At 48.1% G+C, this 17319-nt stretch overlaps 1 protein-coding gene across 1 annotated transcript in view; it reads left to right on the forward strand.

Annotated features, from left to right (window-relative positions):
• Positions 1-17319, forward strand: part of smc5 (structural maintenance of chromosomes 5) — a 104539-nt gene that overhangs the window by 41024 nt on the left and 46196 nt on the right. Inside the window, 1 exon segment of the mRNA XM_085992358.1 lies at positions 16834-17089. Coding sequence (XP_085848484.1) covers positions 16834-17089 — 256 coding nt within the window.

A 17319-nucleotide genomic window follows, 5' to 3' on the forward strand; every position in this document is an offset into this window, starting at 1 on the left:
AGACTTTATGGAGTGGAGCACGTCTGGGAGGACTTCCTGCCAGCGGGAGGTCGGAAGGCCTTTTGACTTTAAGGCTAACGTGACAGCCTTCCAAACAGTAGCATTCTCCCTTTCCACTTGCCCATTACCCCGGGGGTTGTAGCTAGTGGTTCTGCTAGTGGCTATCCCCTTTGAGAGCAAGAACTGGCGCAGTTCGTCACTCATAAATGACGTCCCCCTATCGCTGTGTATGTAGTTCGGCATGCCAAACATGCAGAATAGATTACCGAGACACTTGATGACCGTGGCACTGGTCATGTCTGGGCAGGGAATGGCGAAGGGGAAGCGGGAATATTCATCGATGATATTGAGGAAGTATACGTTACGGTCGGCAGAGGGAAGGGGTCCCTTGAAGTCCGGACTTAGGCGCTCGAATGGCCGTGTGGCTTTGATAAGGTGTGCACGGTCAGGCCTGTAGAAACGAGGCTTGCATTCCGCACAGATGCGGCAGGCTCTGGTCATTGCCCTGACCTCGATGGAGTGGGGCAGATTGCGGGACTTTATAAAATGGTATAGTCGGGTGACCCCTGGGTGACAGAGGTTGTTGTGGAGACCCTGTAATTTGTCCGTATGAATGCTGGCACACATTCCCCGTGATAGGGCGTCTGGGGGTTCATTAAGGGCTCCCGGCCTGTACATAATATCATAGTCGAACGTGGATAGTTCGATCCTCCACCTGAGTATTTTGTCATTCTTGATTTTCCCCCTTTGTTATTAAACATGAAAGCCACCGACCGCTGGTCGGTGAGCAGGGTGAAACGTTTGCCGGCTAGGTAGTGTCTCCAGTGCCGCACTGCCTCCACTATAGCCTGTGCCTCCTTCTCGACAGAAGAGTGCCTGATTTCAGGTCCCTGAAGGGTTCGGGAGAAGAAGGCCACAGATCTCCCAGCCTGATTGAGGGTCGCAGCTGAAGCAAAGTCTGACGCATCGCTTTCGACTTGAAAGGGAATGCTTTCGTCCACCACACACAGTGCAGCCCTTTCAATGTCCTGTTTGATACTGGTGAAAGCCTCCCGAGCTTCAGCTGATAGTGGGAAGGACGTCGATTTAATGAGGGCTCGGGCCTTATCAGAGTAATTGGGCACCCATTGGGCATAATACGAAAAAAATCCCAGGCACCTTTTTAAAGCTTTGGGATTGTGTGGCAGGGGCAGTTCCTTTAGGGGGCGTAATCGGTCAGGGTCCGGTCCAATTACCCCATCTTCCACCACACAGCCGAGGATACAGAGACGGGTTGTGTTGAAGACACATTTGTCTTCGTTGTAGGTTAGATTCAGCTTTAGGGCAGTTTTTAAAAATCTCGCAAGATTTAGATCGTGGTCTTGCTGGTTGTGCCCGCAGATAGTGACATTGTCCAGATAGGGGTAGGTAGCTTGTAGTTTATTCTCGTCAATCATGCGGTCCATCTCACGTTGGAAGACCGAGGCCCCATTTGTTACCCCGAAGGGCACTCTGAGAAAATGGTAGAGGCGTCCGTTTGCCTCAAAGGCGGTGTATGGGCGGTCCTCCGTTCTAATGGGGAGCTGGTGATACGCGGATTTGAGGTCGATAGTCGAGAAGACTCGGTATTGCGCGATCTGGTTGACCATTTCTGATATGCGGGGTAAAGGGTAGGCGTCCAGCTGGGTATAAATATTAACAGTCTGGCTGTAGTCAATTACCATCCGTTTCTTTTCGCTATTTTTAACTATGACTACTTGGGCACGCCACGGACTGGTACTGCATTCAATAATGCCTTCCCGCAGGAGTCTGTCCACTTCCGCCTTGATAAAGTGTCTGTCTTCCAGACTGTACCGTCTACTTTTGGTCGCTATGGGCCTACAGTTCGGAGCGAGATTAGCGAATAAAGAGGGCGGGCTGATTTTTAAGGTTGATAGGCCACAGTCTGTGAGTGGCGGCTGGGACCCGCCATATGCTAGCGTGACACTTTTGTGGTGGCAGTGGAAGTCCAGGCCCAAGATTACATTAACACAGAGTTCTGGCATCACGAGGAGTTTAAAATCCTTGTAGTCCGTGCCTTTTACAGTCAGTGTTACCACACAGTAGCCCAAAATGTCCGAAGTGTGGGGCTTAGCAGCCATAGCAATTCTGCTCCGTGTAGGGGTTACCGTTAATGAGTGCTGCCGTACCAGGCTAGGGTGGATAAAACTCTTGGTACTCCCACAATCAATTAAACATTTCGTTAAATTCCCGTTTACCTGTATGTCCATCATGGATTTTGTCAACGGGTGTGGCCTGGATTGATCCACCGTGATCAAAGCCACTGTTGGGCCCTGGGCGGCCGTTGAGTCGGGAAAAGATGGCGGATCCCAAGATGGCGGCCCGCACGGCACGCATGAGGCAGTGACGGAGTTGGAAATCGGATTCCCCCTGCAGACTTTGCTAAAATGCCCCTTTTTCTTACATTTGAAGCATGTAGCGTCCTTCGCTGGGCATCGTTGTCTGGGGTGCTTGGCCTGGCCACAGAAGTAGCATTTCGGGCCTCGAGACATTGCCGCTGTAGTAGGACTCCTGGGTGAACTTCTGTGTGGGGACTCAGGCGGTGTAGAGCTGGTCTGAGACCTGGATGGGGAAGATGGCTGATTCCAAGATGGTGGCCCGCTCGGCGCGCACGAGGCGGTGAGGGCCGCATGGCCAGAAGAATAAGAGTCAGAGTTTTTCTGGGCCACGTCCAGCGATCACGCAGTGGCCACTGCCTTTTTAAAGTCCAGGACCTCCTTCTCCAGCAGTCTCTGCCGGATATAATTCGATTTGAGGCCCGTGATGAAGGAATCGCGGACCAATTCGTCAAGAGTACGCGTTGGCCGTCACGGCCTTGCAGTTACAGTCCCGGACCAAGTCCTTTAGGCCCTGTAAGAAATCGTCCATTGATTCCTCAGGTCGCTGCCTGCGTGTAGCCAGCAGATGTCTGGCGTACACTTCGTTTACTGGCCTCTGGTATTGGGCCTTCAGGATAGTGATGGCCTCCGTGTAAGAGGTGGCGTCCCGGATGAACGAATAAATCCGATGATTAACGCGAGTAGTCAGTAGACTCAGTTTATCTACCTCGCTAGCGGATGAAGCCCTCGCGAAGAGTTCGAAGCATTTGAGCCAGTGTCCAAATTGATTTGATGCTTCAGCAGAATGTGGATCCAAGTCCAGACGCTCTGGTTTTAGGAGTCGATCCATCCTAGTATTCTTTAGTGATTAAAATTGATGTGCCTTCAATAACCACAAAACTAGAAGTTATAGACTTTAACAAGTTAGCTTTTAATCACTAAGATCAGAGCTAACATCTCAACACACTGACTGGCTCGCAGGAATGAGTCATACAGATCCTGGGATCTTTATGTAAGAGAAGTCAGGGGCGGAGCCAAGAGCCAAGACCTGGAACATTCCAGGTTAGTCAGGAAAGAGGAAGTGAAACTATACACCGTGTGGGGGAGGGTAATATACATGAGTGCAAAACGAATACAGGCAAGCCAAACACATTTCATTACACCTCCAATATAGGTCTGGTGTCTCAGATCCAATCTCTTCCTTCAGCGACCCTGCTCGCAGCGCCAAATTGTTAGATCGGGTAATTAATTTCAGTGGACCACACTGATCTGAGGTCAACACACTAAAATAAAAGTTTGCGAGTCCGGTGGTAAGTTTTAAATAGTCGATTTATTGCATCACTTGATTTACACTGTTTGACTTCCTTCAGCAACTGACATCATGTTCAAAATGGCTGGTTTTTAATACAGCAGCAGATGTACCCGCCCCCTTTATTACCATTGGCTCAGCAGCATGCATACAGAGCTATGGTTGGTTCAGCTACATCGCACTGATTGGATCTCTGATACATCACTCATTCCTTTGTTCTCTAGTTAAGCTAAATCAGCACTTTCAATGTTAAGCTAAATCAGCACTTTCAATGTTAAGCTAAATCAGCACTTTCATTGTTCTCAGTTTTTAAGTCAGCCGATGTGACGTTACCAGCTGTGATTGGATCTGATACATCACACCATCCTTTGACACGTGGTCAGCTTAAGCATAATCAGATTTCTTTAAGTCATTAGATTTTAATCATATTAAAATCTATGTTATTAAAATATATATATATATTCCCTAACTAAATAACTATGATCTTATTGCCTGCTCTGCCATCCAATAAGATCATAGTTGATCTTTAACCTCAACTCCACTTTTCCCCCCCGATCCCCATATCCCTAGATTCCTCTGGAGTGCAACAATCTCTCTATCTCAGCCTTGAATATACTCAACGACTCAGCATCCACAGCCCTTTGGGGTAGAGAATTCCAAAGATTCGCAATCCTCTGAGTGAAGAAATTACTCCTTATCTCAGTCCTAAATGACCGACCCCTTATTCTGAGTCTATGCCCCCTAGTTCTAGACTCCCCAACCAGGGGAAACAACCTTTCAGCATCTACCCTGTCAATCCCCCTCAGAATCTTATATGTTTCAATGAGATCACCTCTCATTCTTCTAAACTCCAGAGAGTGTAGGCCCAATCTACTCAATTTCTCCTCATAAGACAACCCCCTCATTCCAGGGATCAATCCAGTGAACCTTCGTTGCACCGCCTCTAAGGCATGTATATCCTTTCTCAGATAAGGAGACCAAAACTGTGCACAGTACTCCAGGTGTGGTCTCACCAAACCCCTGTACAATTGTAGTAAGACTTCCTTACTCTTATACTCCAACCCCCTTGCAATAAAGGCCTTCCTAATTGCTTGCTGTACCTGCATGCTAACATCCTGTTTCCTATGCGAAGACACCTAAATCTCTCTGCACACCAACATTTAATCGTTTCTCACCATTTAAAAAAAATTCTGTTTTTCTATTCTTCCTACCAAAGTGAATAACTTCACATTTCCCCACATTATACGCCATCTGCCACCTTATTGCCCTCTCACTTAACCTGTCTACATCCCTTTGCATGGTCTTTGTGTCCTCCTCACAACTTACTTTCCCACCTAGCTTTGTATCATCAGCAAACTGGGAAACATTGCACTCGGTCCCTTCATCTAAGTCATTAATACAGATTGTAAATAGCTGAGTCCCAAGCACTGATCCTTGCGGTACCCCACTAGTTAAAGCCTGCCAACCGGAAAATGATCAGTTTATCCCTACTCTTTGTTTTCTGTCCATTAACCAATCCTCTATCCATGCTAATATATTACCCCCAATGTTGAGGCTGGGGGTCTGTTGAAAATTTCAAAATTTTTGTTAGGCAAGGGTATTAAGGGTTACAGAATCAAGGCAGGTAAATAGAGTTAAGATACAGATCAGCCATGATCTAATTGAATGGCGGAACAGACTGAAGGGTCTAAATGGCCTACTCCTGTTCCTACCCCCACCATGTGTTGTAATTCCAATTTGAGAAGAATGACTCGTGTGCAAAAATTTAATTTTGTCAACTTCCTACACCAACCACCATCATGGCCATTCTGAAAATTGTAATTATTTAATGTATTTATATGCAGCACAGATTCTCCAGAATTATACCGGCGCTAAAAGGGTTAAATTATGAGGACATGCTGCATAGACTAGGCTTGCATTCACGAGTATAGAAGGAGAGATCTATTTGTGATGTTCAAGATGATTAAAGGAGTTGATGGGGTAGATAGGGAACAACTATGGGTTGGATTTTGTGGAGGGTCAGAGGGTCAATTGGTGGCGACGGGTTGGGTGGGAAAGTTTTTTTTTCCCAGCGGGTCGGGAACCCGCTGTGAACCTGCCGTCACGCGCCTTTACCAACGCGCAGTGGCGGGGAGGCAATTAAAATCATTAGTGTCTTGTTTGCAGCCACTTAATGTTTTTTTTCCCCAGCTTTTTGAATTTGACAGGTCGCCCACCGGTTTCCTGCTGTGCCTAGACCTCATCTGTGAAGCTGAGGCGGGAGGCCACTAGCTATTGAATCAGCTGATGAGTTGACAGCTTCAAATGTCAAGTCAAAGTTCCCAGCTGATTGAGAGATGTTCCCTTAACCACTAGCTTCTCTAAACTGCATTTCCACTATAGATTCCGGATGCTGCAAGTCTTTACACAAGCCTCCATCCAGACTGATCTCATTACCTCTCCCACCATTGACAGATTGCTTCTGTCATCTCTACTTCACCTGCCATCTATTCCGTCAGCATGGGTGCCATTGGAAACTCTCTCACCTTGGTCCTCAGAATCCCACCGCGATCAGCCCCAACACCAACAACACCACCACCAACCTTCTCCGCAATCAACTGATGCTGCACAGGAAACAGGGCATCAGCACCCGACCACATTGCTGCCCGGGAGGCCAGTGATGGCCTCACCATGGCCAGATTTACTTCACTTGACGCTGTACACCCTGGCTGCCACATGATGCGCCAGATTGGCACCACCCCACACCAGCACCATAAAGTATCCCTACAGTGCCCAAGCTGTTCTTTTCACACTCGTCACCATTGCGGGGGGGATTACCATTATGTCTCACCATCAAAGGTGCACACAAATCTGTCCAAGAAGGCAAAGTGTTGAAAATAAAGGTTTCAATGTTTGATACCACATTAACAGAAACTACATGAACATTGGATAAAACACCCAAGTGCCTACCCTTGTGTGTTAGTTGATATGATTGCACTAGGATGAGTGTGAGGGGTGGCTAGTGAGATGGGGATGTGATAATGTAGATAGAGAGGGATGGGTGGAGGTGCATGATAAGTTGGTGTGAGTAAGAATGTGCAGGAGTAGGGTTGGGAAAGCGGTGATGGGAATGTGATGAGAGGCACAGCAAGTTGAGGTTGAGTGTGGCTTTGTACTAACATTTCGTGATCTACTGAGATCATCGAAACGTTTGTGGCACTGCACCCAGGCCCTCCTGACCACATCACTACTTGTGCTCTCCTGTGCAATGTGCAAGCAGGCTGTGTTGATCTCCTGGGGTGGTCTCTTCCGCCCATGGGAAGGGAAGAGTACCTCCCTGTGTGCTGTGGAAGGAGTCATGGAAGAGCCTGGGTGCAGCCCTGTGCCTTTGTGCAGTGTTTGCAGCACTTCAATGCTGGAGAACACTGACAGCACAAATGTCAAATTAAGTTGGCCATGGTCTCTTTAAGGAAGCCGGCTGATGACGCGTCATCAAATTACGTCGGCAGACCCGCTTCCTCTAATTGGCTGGGAAAGGCGCTGGGTGGGCTTAACAAGCCCAATCAAGGTAAATTCATTCTGCACAGCGGGCTGAAGCCAGCAGCGGGGCTGGGACCTGCCACCAACGTCGCCTGCCACTGACCCGCCGAGGTGCGTAAAATCCAGCCCTATGTCCTCTAGTAAGGGAGTCCAGAACAAGGGGGCATAACCTTAAAATTAGAGCTAGACCGTTCAGGGGTGATGCCAGGAACCACTTCTTCTCACAAACGGTAGTGGAGATCTGGCACTCGCTCCTCCAAATAGCTGTAGAGGCTGGGGGTCAGTTGAAAATTTCAAAACTGAGATTGATAGTTTTTTGTTAGGCACTGGCTATTGAGATTTTTGGAGCGAAGGCAAGTAAATGGAGTTAAGATACAGAGCAGCCACGATCTAATTGAATGGCAGAACAGACTTAAGGGTCTAAATGGCCTACTCATGTTCCTACGTTCCTATCTACTTGTATAACCTATGTGCACTATGTGGGCAGAGGTGTTGTATGGTTGGTTTCCTCCTAGGGCTGCGAATGCTCTGAATCTGTATAATTATGGTTTGGGTATGGCGAGCTGCAGCTCCTGAGGTGGCAGCTAGTGGTGAAAATGGAGCTGCTATCACGATTGGGAACGATGACAACTGCTGCTCACTTAAGGGGGAATTCTATTGAGGTGCCATCTAGAGGTGTGACATTGAATGCTGATGCCCATAAAAGGAATGTGATGTAATTTCCAATTTTAATATATTATGGATACATATTACAAACAAAATATTTACAGTACAGAAACATGCCATTCGGCCCAATAGATCCATGCCGGTGTTTATGCTCCACACGAGCCTCCTCCCGCCCGTCTTCATCTCACCCCATCAACATATCCTTCTATTCCTTTCTCCTTCATGCTTATCTAGCTTCCCCTTAAATGTATCTGCTATTTGCCTCAACTACTCCATGTGGTAGCGAGTTCCACATTCTTACCACTCTCTGGGTAAAGAATTTTCTCCTGAATTCCCTATTGGATTTATTAGTGACTATCTTATATTTATGACCCCCAGTTCTGGACTCACCCGCAAGTGGAAACATCGTCTCTGTCTACTTTATCAAACCCTTTCATAATCTTAAACACCTCTATCAGGTCATTATTATTTAATCCCAGTATTCCCAACTACTTTGTACCCTTGTGAAAATAATTGTGATTGAAACCAAATAAGGAGCTGAAATAACGCATTTGAATCCTTAATGTCTTTTGCCTTAATACAAAAGCAAAATACTGCAGATGCTGGAAATCTGAAATAAATACAGAAAATGCTGGAAAAACTCAGCAGATCAGGCCGCATCTGTGGAGAGAGAAACAGAGTTAACGTTTCAGGTCACTGACCTTTCATCAGAACTGGAAAAAGTTAGAGATATAACCGGTTTAAAGCAGGTGTGGGGAGGGGAGTAAAGAACAAAAGGGAAGGTCTGTGATAGGATGGAAGGCAGGAGAGATTAAAAGACAAAAGGGGTGATGGTGCGAGGCAAAAGGAGATGGTAATGGGACAAGTAAAGAAACAAAAGATGGGTCTAGAAGAAGTCAGGAAGACATAGACAGGTTGTCAGAATGGGCAGACAAGTGAAGATGCAATTCAATGTGGATAAGAGTGAGGTCATACATTTTAAGAGGGAAAAAAAGGAATGGAAGTATACACGATATAAAGACACTACAGGTTTAAATACTTAATTCCCTAAAAGTGAGTGGTAGATATAGTCATAAAAAAGCCAATAGCATTTTAGGGTTTATAAATGGGGAACAAGATGAAAGGCAATGATGAATTTACAATACCACATTGGTTGGGCCACAGTTCGAATACTGTGCGCAGTAATGGGAGTCTCATTTAAAGAAAGGACATTAAAGTCATAGGGAGTGTATAGTGTAGATTCACCAGGATGATGCCAGGGGTGGGGAACTATAGTTATGAAGAAAGAGGCAAGATACTGGGACTATATCTATTGAAGCAGCAAAGGCTGAGAGGAGATTAAATGGAGGTTTTTTCTGAAGAGCATTTTGATAATGAATTCAGTAGAAATAAAGGGCTTAATTTTAACTCGGCCATCAGGCGGGCTTTGAGGCGTGTGGGGGGTTAAAATCGCAAAACCTGGGGGTCGGGACCCCCCCCCCCCCCCGGCCTGGTTCCCGACACCTAGCCATTTTAACCCAGGCGTGTCTGATGGTCCTGAATCAGTCCCGCCTGCAATAGGCGGGTCTGGTCTTTAGGGCCCTTAAACAGCACTAATTGGCCTTTATAATCCCATTTTAACAGGCCTTTGCCTATTTAACCCTTTTCCCACGTAAAACACGCCTGGTGGGGATCACGCCTGTGAAACCTGGCGTGAGCACTATTGGCTTGCTGACTATCAGCTGCAGGTCAACCATTAAAGAGAAGATTTGATCAGTCATTTGCAGGTGGCAGGACTTTGTTGTCTCAGGCCTGGGGCAACTTTTACCAGGCTTAACCACACCTGTGGAAGGTTGGAGCCTCACACACTTTTCCAGTGTGACCTCCTGCAAAACCCCTCTCGCCACCCTCACTCAGCGCTTCCTCAACTGAGGCATCTGCCAGAAGCATGGCGAGCCTTTTTTTTTACTTCTTGGCATTAGAGGACCTCCAGCACCAGGCACAACAGCAGGAGCAGGAGTGACAGGCTGCTGTTCACCCACCTGAGGCAGCACAGGCCAGAAGGGGCCAGTGCATGGAAGCCCGTCGGTGCAGGAGATAACCCCAAACAGGGTCTACAGACACAGGGTCAGCTACCTCAACATGACTGAGCAGCAGTGCCAAAGGCGGCTCCGACTTTCGCGACAGGTAGTGACTGACATCTGCGCAATGATACAGCAAGACCTGCTGCCCAGAGGACCAGGTGGATACTCCTTACCAGTGGCCATCAAACTCACCACCCCACTCAACTTTTTTGCCTCAGGCTCATTCCAGGGATCATCAGCAGACATCAGCGGCATCTCCCAGTCGGCTGCACACACTTGCATCATGCAGGTAACCGATGCCCTCTTTGCCCTCGCGCACAACCACATCCATTTCACCGGGGATCGCGCAAATGTGACGGCGGGAGCGGTTGAATTAGCTCATCTGGCAGACTTTCCAAGGGTGCATGGCGTCATTGACTGCACACACATGGCCCTTATGGCACCCCATCGCAATCCAGGTATTTTTGTCAACCGCAAGGGCTTCCACTCCCTTAACGTACAGCTGGTGTGTGACCACAAGAAGGAGATTTTGCATGTTTGTGCCAAGTACCCTGGCAGTTGCCATGACTCCTTCATACTGCGCCAGTCTAGTGGGCCTCCGCTATTCAGGCCACCAGACCAACTTCACGGATGGCTACTTGTAGACAAGGGCTATCCCCTGAGGACTTGGCTAATGACGCCGTTGAGGAGGCCAGCCAACGAAGCTGAGGAGCGCTACAACTCCAGCCACAATTCCACCAGATGCTGATCATCTTCCAACATTCGATGGAATCTGGAACAGTACCCATGGATTGGAGGGTAGCTAATGTTACCCCACTATTCAAAAAAGGTGGTAGAGAGAAAACGGGGAATTACAGACCAGTAAGCCTGACATCGGTAGTGGGCAAAATGCTAGAGTCCATTATAAAAGATGTAATAGCAGAGCACTTGGAAAACAGTGACAGGGTTGGACAAAGTTAACATGGATTTACAAAAGGTAAATAGTGCTTGACTACTGGAATTTTTTGAGGATGTAACTGGTAAAATAGATAAGGGAGAACCAGTGGATGTGGTGTATTTGGACTTTCAAAAGGCTTTCAATAAGGTCCCGCATAATAGATTAGCATGTAAAGTTAAGGCACATGGGATTGGGGGCAAGGTATTGACTTGGATAGAGAACTGGTTGGCAGACAGAAAGCAAAGAGTTGGAATAAACGGGTCTTTTTCCGAGTGGCAGGCAGTGACTAGTGGGGTACCGCAGGGATCGGTCCTTGGACCCCAGCTATTCACAATATATATTAATGATCTAGACAAGGGAACTAGATGTAATATCTCCAAGTTTGCAGACGACACAAAACTGGGTGGGCGTGTGTGCTGTGAGGAGGATGCCGAGAAACTCCAGGATGATTTGGACAGGTTGGGTGATTGGGCAGAAGCATGGCAGATGCAATATAACGTGGATAAATGCGAGGTTATCCACTTTGGTGTCAAAAACAGGAAGGCAGATTATTATCTGAATGGCAATAGATTGGGAGAAGGGGAAGTGCAATGAGACCTGGGTGTCCTTGTGCACCAGTCGCTGAAGGTAAGCATGCAGGTGCAGCAGGCGGTTAAGAAGGCAAATGGTATGTTGGCCTTCGTAGCGAGAGGGTTTGAGTACAGGAGCAAGGATGTCTTGCTGCAGTTGTACAGGGCCTTGGTGAGACCACACCTTGAGTATTGTGTGCAGTTTTGGTCGCCTTATCTGAGGAAGGATGTTCTTGCCATGGAGGGAGTTCAGCGAAGATTCACCAGGCTGATACCTGGGATGGCAGGAATGGCGTATGAGGAGAGATTGGGTCGATTGGGCTTATACTCGCTGGAGTTTAGAAGAATGAGAGGGGATCTCATTGAAACTTATAAAATTCTGACAGGACTGGAGAGACTAGATGCAGGAAGGATGTTCCCGATGGTTGGGGAGGCCAGAACCAGGGGTCACAGTCTAAGGATAAGGAGTAAGCCATTTAGGACAGAAATGAGGAGGAACTTCTTTACCCAGAGAGTGGTGAACCTGTGGAATTCTCTACCACAGAAGGCAGTTGAGGCCAATTCATTAAATATATTCAAGAAGGAGTTGGATATATTTCTTAAGGCTAAAGGGATATGGGGAGAAAGCAGGGACAGGGTACTGAATTTGGATGATCAGCCATGATCGCATTGAATGGCGGAGCAGGCTCGAGGGGCCTAATGGCCTACTCCTGCTCCTATCTTCTATGTTTGTATGTAATCGAGCAAACCATTGGCTTGCTGAAGATGCGCTTCAGATGCCTGGATAGATCAGGTGGAGCCCTGCAGTACTCAGCAGCCAGGGTCTCCAGAATCGTCGTGGTTTGCTGTGCGCTCCACAACATGGCACAGCGTCGTGGCTTGCAGATTCCTGAGGACCAAGTGGCTCCTCACATACCCTCCTCAGATGATGATGAGGAGGAGGAGGAGAACGAGCATCCTGCAGAGGCCCATCAACCAGCGGCAGCATTACGCGAGAACATTGCTGCCCAGGATGCAAGGAACGCACTCATCCTGGCCAGATTTGCTTAGCCTAGTAAATCAAATTCTTTTGCCTTGCAGCTTCTTACCTGAGCATCGACAATGGCCAAACCCTGCGGATTCTGAGCTATTTGACCAGCATCCTGACAACTGCAAGTAATCCTAAGCCCTCAATGTGAAAGCCCCATTTGCGAAATGACGCACGCCAGAACTGCAGCCGTTGCCATCAGAATTTTTATGCAAAACAAGCAACTGATGGCATTTTTACAAAATACACAACATTTCACCCAAGTGACTAGCCCTGTGACTATTTGTGCTTTATTTTCCTCTTACGCGTGCTCCTACGTAGTGGTTCCCCTGTGGCTTCAGCAGATGTGGAGGCCCCTTGCTCACTTTCCTGCTGCTCCTGTCTCGACACCTTTGGCGGGTGTCCTCTGGGGTGGCGAGCCTGTGAGGGCTCGTCAGCAGTCTGCTGCTCCTGCAGCTGTGCAGGGGTTGAGACTTCTATCTCAGTTGGGTGTGGACTCCGGCAGGGCTCTGACCGAGGGCTCTGCAGTGGCATGGAAGTGTGAGCGCTTGGAGAGGAGCCCCCACTTCCTTGAGGTCTGCCACCAACCTCCCTCTCATGGGTCAGGTCCCCCTCAGTGCCTGCAAGTGGCTTGAGAGCACCTTGCTGCACATCAGGGGGGCCATGGGGACCCGTATCTGCAGTTGCAGTCCTACTCGGAAGGACTTCCATGAAGGTCTGGTTTCTCTGTTCAATAGATGCCCATCGCTCCTCAAGAGATGTCATTCTATTCTGAACAATGACCATGTTTTCCATACCCTGGCGACTAAGCTCCTCCATGGCCGTAGCCATCCTCTCCTCTACGGTAGCCAGCCTTACCATGGAGGTAGCAATCCTTTCCACGGAGGTAGCCATCCTTTCCGTGGTGATGCGTTCATGCGCCAATGACTCCACAAAGGCTCTGCTCATGTTCGCTATGGACTCCTCCATTCGTTCCACGCTCGCAGCGACCCTGGAGACAAAACCTGCCAGAAACTCCTGCATCTATGCATGGAGTTCCATCACCTCTGATCTTACGGATGGACCCAGAGGCAGAGGGTCGACATGCAGCTGGGCCGAGCTGGCAGAGTCCTGCGCCCTCCGACGAGGACTCTCCACTGCTGTCCCTGTCTCCACAATCTGCTGATGCTCACTTGTGAGCTGTGATACACCAGGTGACAACTCTACTCTATGTCCTGAAGGTCCCACCGAGGTGTGTGTCTGCGCTGGTGCTGGGTGCGCTTATTTCTGCTGACGCTGCGCCCTCAGAGGTTGCAGATTCCTCTGAGGAGTTTGGCTGCTCAGGCTCTTCCTCCTGGCTAGTGGGGACGGGGGCTCTCTATGGTCCTGTGGGGGAGTCAAGGGAAGAGTTAGAGATGTGATGCCAAGGTTACATGCACATTGCAGAGGATCATAAGTCCATATGATGTAGCTTCAGAATCATTATCAGCGACTCATGCAATACCAATGAGAGAGATGGAAAACTATTCTGTCACCAGCTTGCGGGGATGCACCTGTCTGTCCTTCCCCAACTTCCGCATCTCTGTCAGCCCCGACAATCTCCAGGACGGCACCCTCCCAGGGGGTGAGCTGGGCTAATGAGGGCGGCCCTCCGCCTGTCCTGGCTCGCGTTCACCTGTTGTGAGCTCTCTTTTCCTGCAATGGGGGAGACAAGTGGAGGTTGAGTGAGAATGAAGGAGTGAGTGTAGAGATTGCATAGCATAGATACTTAGAAGAAGACAAAGATGGAGTGAGGTTGCAAGACCAAGGGCCCTCCCTCTGTGTTGTCAGTTGTGTTCAAAGCATCAGAGTGAGGGGGCTGAATGGTGGAATAGTTATGTGAATGTGAGCATAGAGAGAGAGGGAATGGGTAAGGGTGCATGGATATGAGTGTCAAGTGGGATGTGGAGGAAGAGATTACTAAAGCTGAGTGCTGGTGAGGAAAGGCAATGGGGATCAGATTGAGGGTGATGGAAACTTCATACAGTACTTACTTTTCCAGTGCGAAGAAGGTCATGGAATCTTTTCCTGCACTGCATCCAGGTGCGTCGTGTGAGCCCCAAGGAATTGACCTCCCCAGCCACCTGTAGCCACACAGTCTTGGTCTGACTGGGAGGCCTCTTCCTCCCTGAAGAAGGGAACAGGACCTCCCTGTGGGCCCTAGCACCATCCAGCAATGCCTGGAGTGAAGCCTCATCAAATGTTGGGGCAGCTCTTGCCCTCCCGCTGGCCGTTGTTCCTGCAGGCTCCCGTGCCATCTTAATGGTGAAGTTTGGAAGCCTGCAGAAGAAGCAAGGCTTGCTGTGGACCTTAAAAGCAGCAGCAATGATGATGTCATATTCTGCGACTTTCTGACTGGAAATACTCAATTGCCAAGGGTTCCCACATGTTGGAAATCAATTGGCCAATTGAGTTAAAATTGCATCAATCTCACAGGCCCATTTAGATTCGTGTGGGAAACACTAAATTCGAAGAACCCGACAATTCCCCGCACCTGAGTTAAAATTGACCCCAAAGACTTCATTTATGGTAGCGCCTTTCATGACCTCAAGACGTCGCAAAGCACTTTACAGCCAATTAAGTACTTTTGTAGTCACCATTGTAATGTAGCAAACACGGCAGCCAGTTTGCCCACAGCAAGATCCCACAAACAACAATGTGGTAATGACCAGATAATCTGTTTTAGTGATATTGATAGGGCAATAAATATTGGCCAGGGCACCAGGGAGAACTCCTCTGCTCTTCATCGAAATAGTGTCATGGGATCTTTTACGTCCACCTGAGACAGCAGCTGAGTCCTCGTTTTAGCGTCTCATCTGAAAGACGGCACCTCCAACAGTGCAGCGCTGCACTGAAATGTCAGCCTAGATTTTTGTGCTCATGTCTGGAATGGGACTTGAACCCACAACCTTTTGAAATAAAAACAGAAAATGCTGGAGATACTCAGCAAGTCAGGCAACATCTGTGAAGAGAGAAACAGAGTTAACGTTTCAGGTTGATGACCTTTCGTCAGAACTGGAAAAAAGCAGGAAATGGAACAGATTTTTAAGCAAGTGTAAGGGCTGGGAAATGGGGGAGGGGATGAAAGAACAAAAGGGAAGGTCTGTGATAGGATAGAAGGCAGGAAAAGTTAAGAGATATTCAAGGCAAGAGGAGATGGTAATGGGACAGGTTAAGAAACAAAGGATGGCTCTAGATGAAGTGTAAATTACGCGGGCAGAATGAAAGACAGCTGCCATATGGGAGAGAAGAACAGAAGGCACAAACAAAAAGTGTGGATAAAAAATATATCTATGATAGGGGCCAGATTATGATCTGAAATTGTTGAACTCTATGTTGAGTCCAGAAGGCTGTAAAGTGCCTAATCGAAAGATGAGGTGCTGTTCCTCGAGCTTATGCTGAGCTTCAGTGGAACAATGCAAGAGGCCGAGGACGGTGAGGTCTGAGTGGGAATGGAGCGGTGAATTAAAGTGACAGGCGACTGGAAGCTCGGGGTCCCCCTTACGGACTGAATGGAGGTGTTCCGCAAAGCGGTCACCCAATCTGCGTTTGGTCTCCCCAATGTAGAGGAGACCACATCGTGAGCAGCGAATACAGTATACTAAATTGCAAGAAGTACAAGTAAATCGCTGTTTCACCTAGAAGGGATGTTTGTGGCCCTGGACAGTGGGAAGGGGGCAGGTATAAGGGCATGTGTTGCATCTCCTGCACTTGCACGGGAAGGTGCCGGGCGAAGGGGAAGAGGTGTTGGGGGTGATAGAGGCGTGGACTAGGGTGTCGCGGAGGGAGCGGTCCCTACGGAATGCTGAAAGGGGAGGTGAGGGGAAGATGCGTTTGGTGATGGGATCACGCTGGAGATGGCAGAGGATGATCCGTTGAATGTAGAGGCTGGCGGGGTGAAAGGTGAGGACAAGGGGAACCCTATCGTGGTTCCGGGAGGGAGGGGCAGGGGTGAGGGCAGAAGTGCGGGAGACAGAATGGACACGGTCAAGGGCCATGTCAACCACTGTCGAGGGGAATCCTCGGTTGAGGAAAAAGGAAGACATGTCGGAAGCACTGGTATGGAAGCTGGCATTGTCAGAGCAGAGACCTTTTGACTCCAGCGAGGGTGCTTCCAACTGAGCCACTTAAAATGCGCTTCACAATGGAATAAGATCTTTGCTCTTTGAAGCTGACTTGGAAGTAGTAATGCAGTACAATTGTTGCACATTATTTTTTATTTGACTACAACTGTTACTTTTCTAGTGTACATAAACTTAGTGTGATGTTGATGTTGTGAAGCAGTCTTCAAGTTGGAGAGGATATTGTTCAATTCTTTAATTTGTCTAGTATTTCGATTTAATGGAATAAAGGATTTGTTTCTTTAAGGTTGAAGAAGTCCAGCAACGTTTAAGAATGAAAAACGATGAGGAAATTGACCGCCAGAAAAGAATAAGCAACACCAAGAAAATGATAGAAGATTTGCAAAATGAACTGAACGCAACAAGTAATTACGACCACGTGCAACCTGAAATAGACAAAATCAGTGCTGCCCTCCGGAAAGTTCAAGAAGATAAGGGAGCCGTTGACAGTGAAAAAGCAGAATTACGAAGAGAGAAGGGCAATCTGGAGAAAGAGAAAGAGAGTAAGTGCATTCCTGAAAGATTGCAAATTCCAGTGGCTCAAGATGTAGAGGTGGGGAGTTAGGCAAGCCGGGTATGGAAAATGTCGAAATCTAACAGGCAACGCGTGTACTGCCGTTGCAACACCTGACTTCCATCACTAGAGCAGGCTTTCGTACTGCAGCAAAAGTTGTCAAGTGGAACCAGATACGACAGGTTTTTCTAATAATAACTGGCCAGGATTTCATTCAAG

This window comes from Somniosus microcephalus, chromosome 1 (genome assembly GCF_052327205.1).
Source record: "Somniosus microcephalus isolate GS21.2 chromosome 1, FLI_Smic_1.0, whole genome shotgun sequence".
NCBI classification, from domain to species: domain Eukaryota; kingdom Metazoa; phylum Chordata; class Chondrichthyes; order Squaliformes; family Somniosidae; genus Somniosus; species Somniosus microcephalus.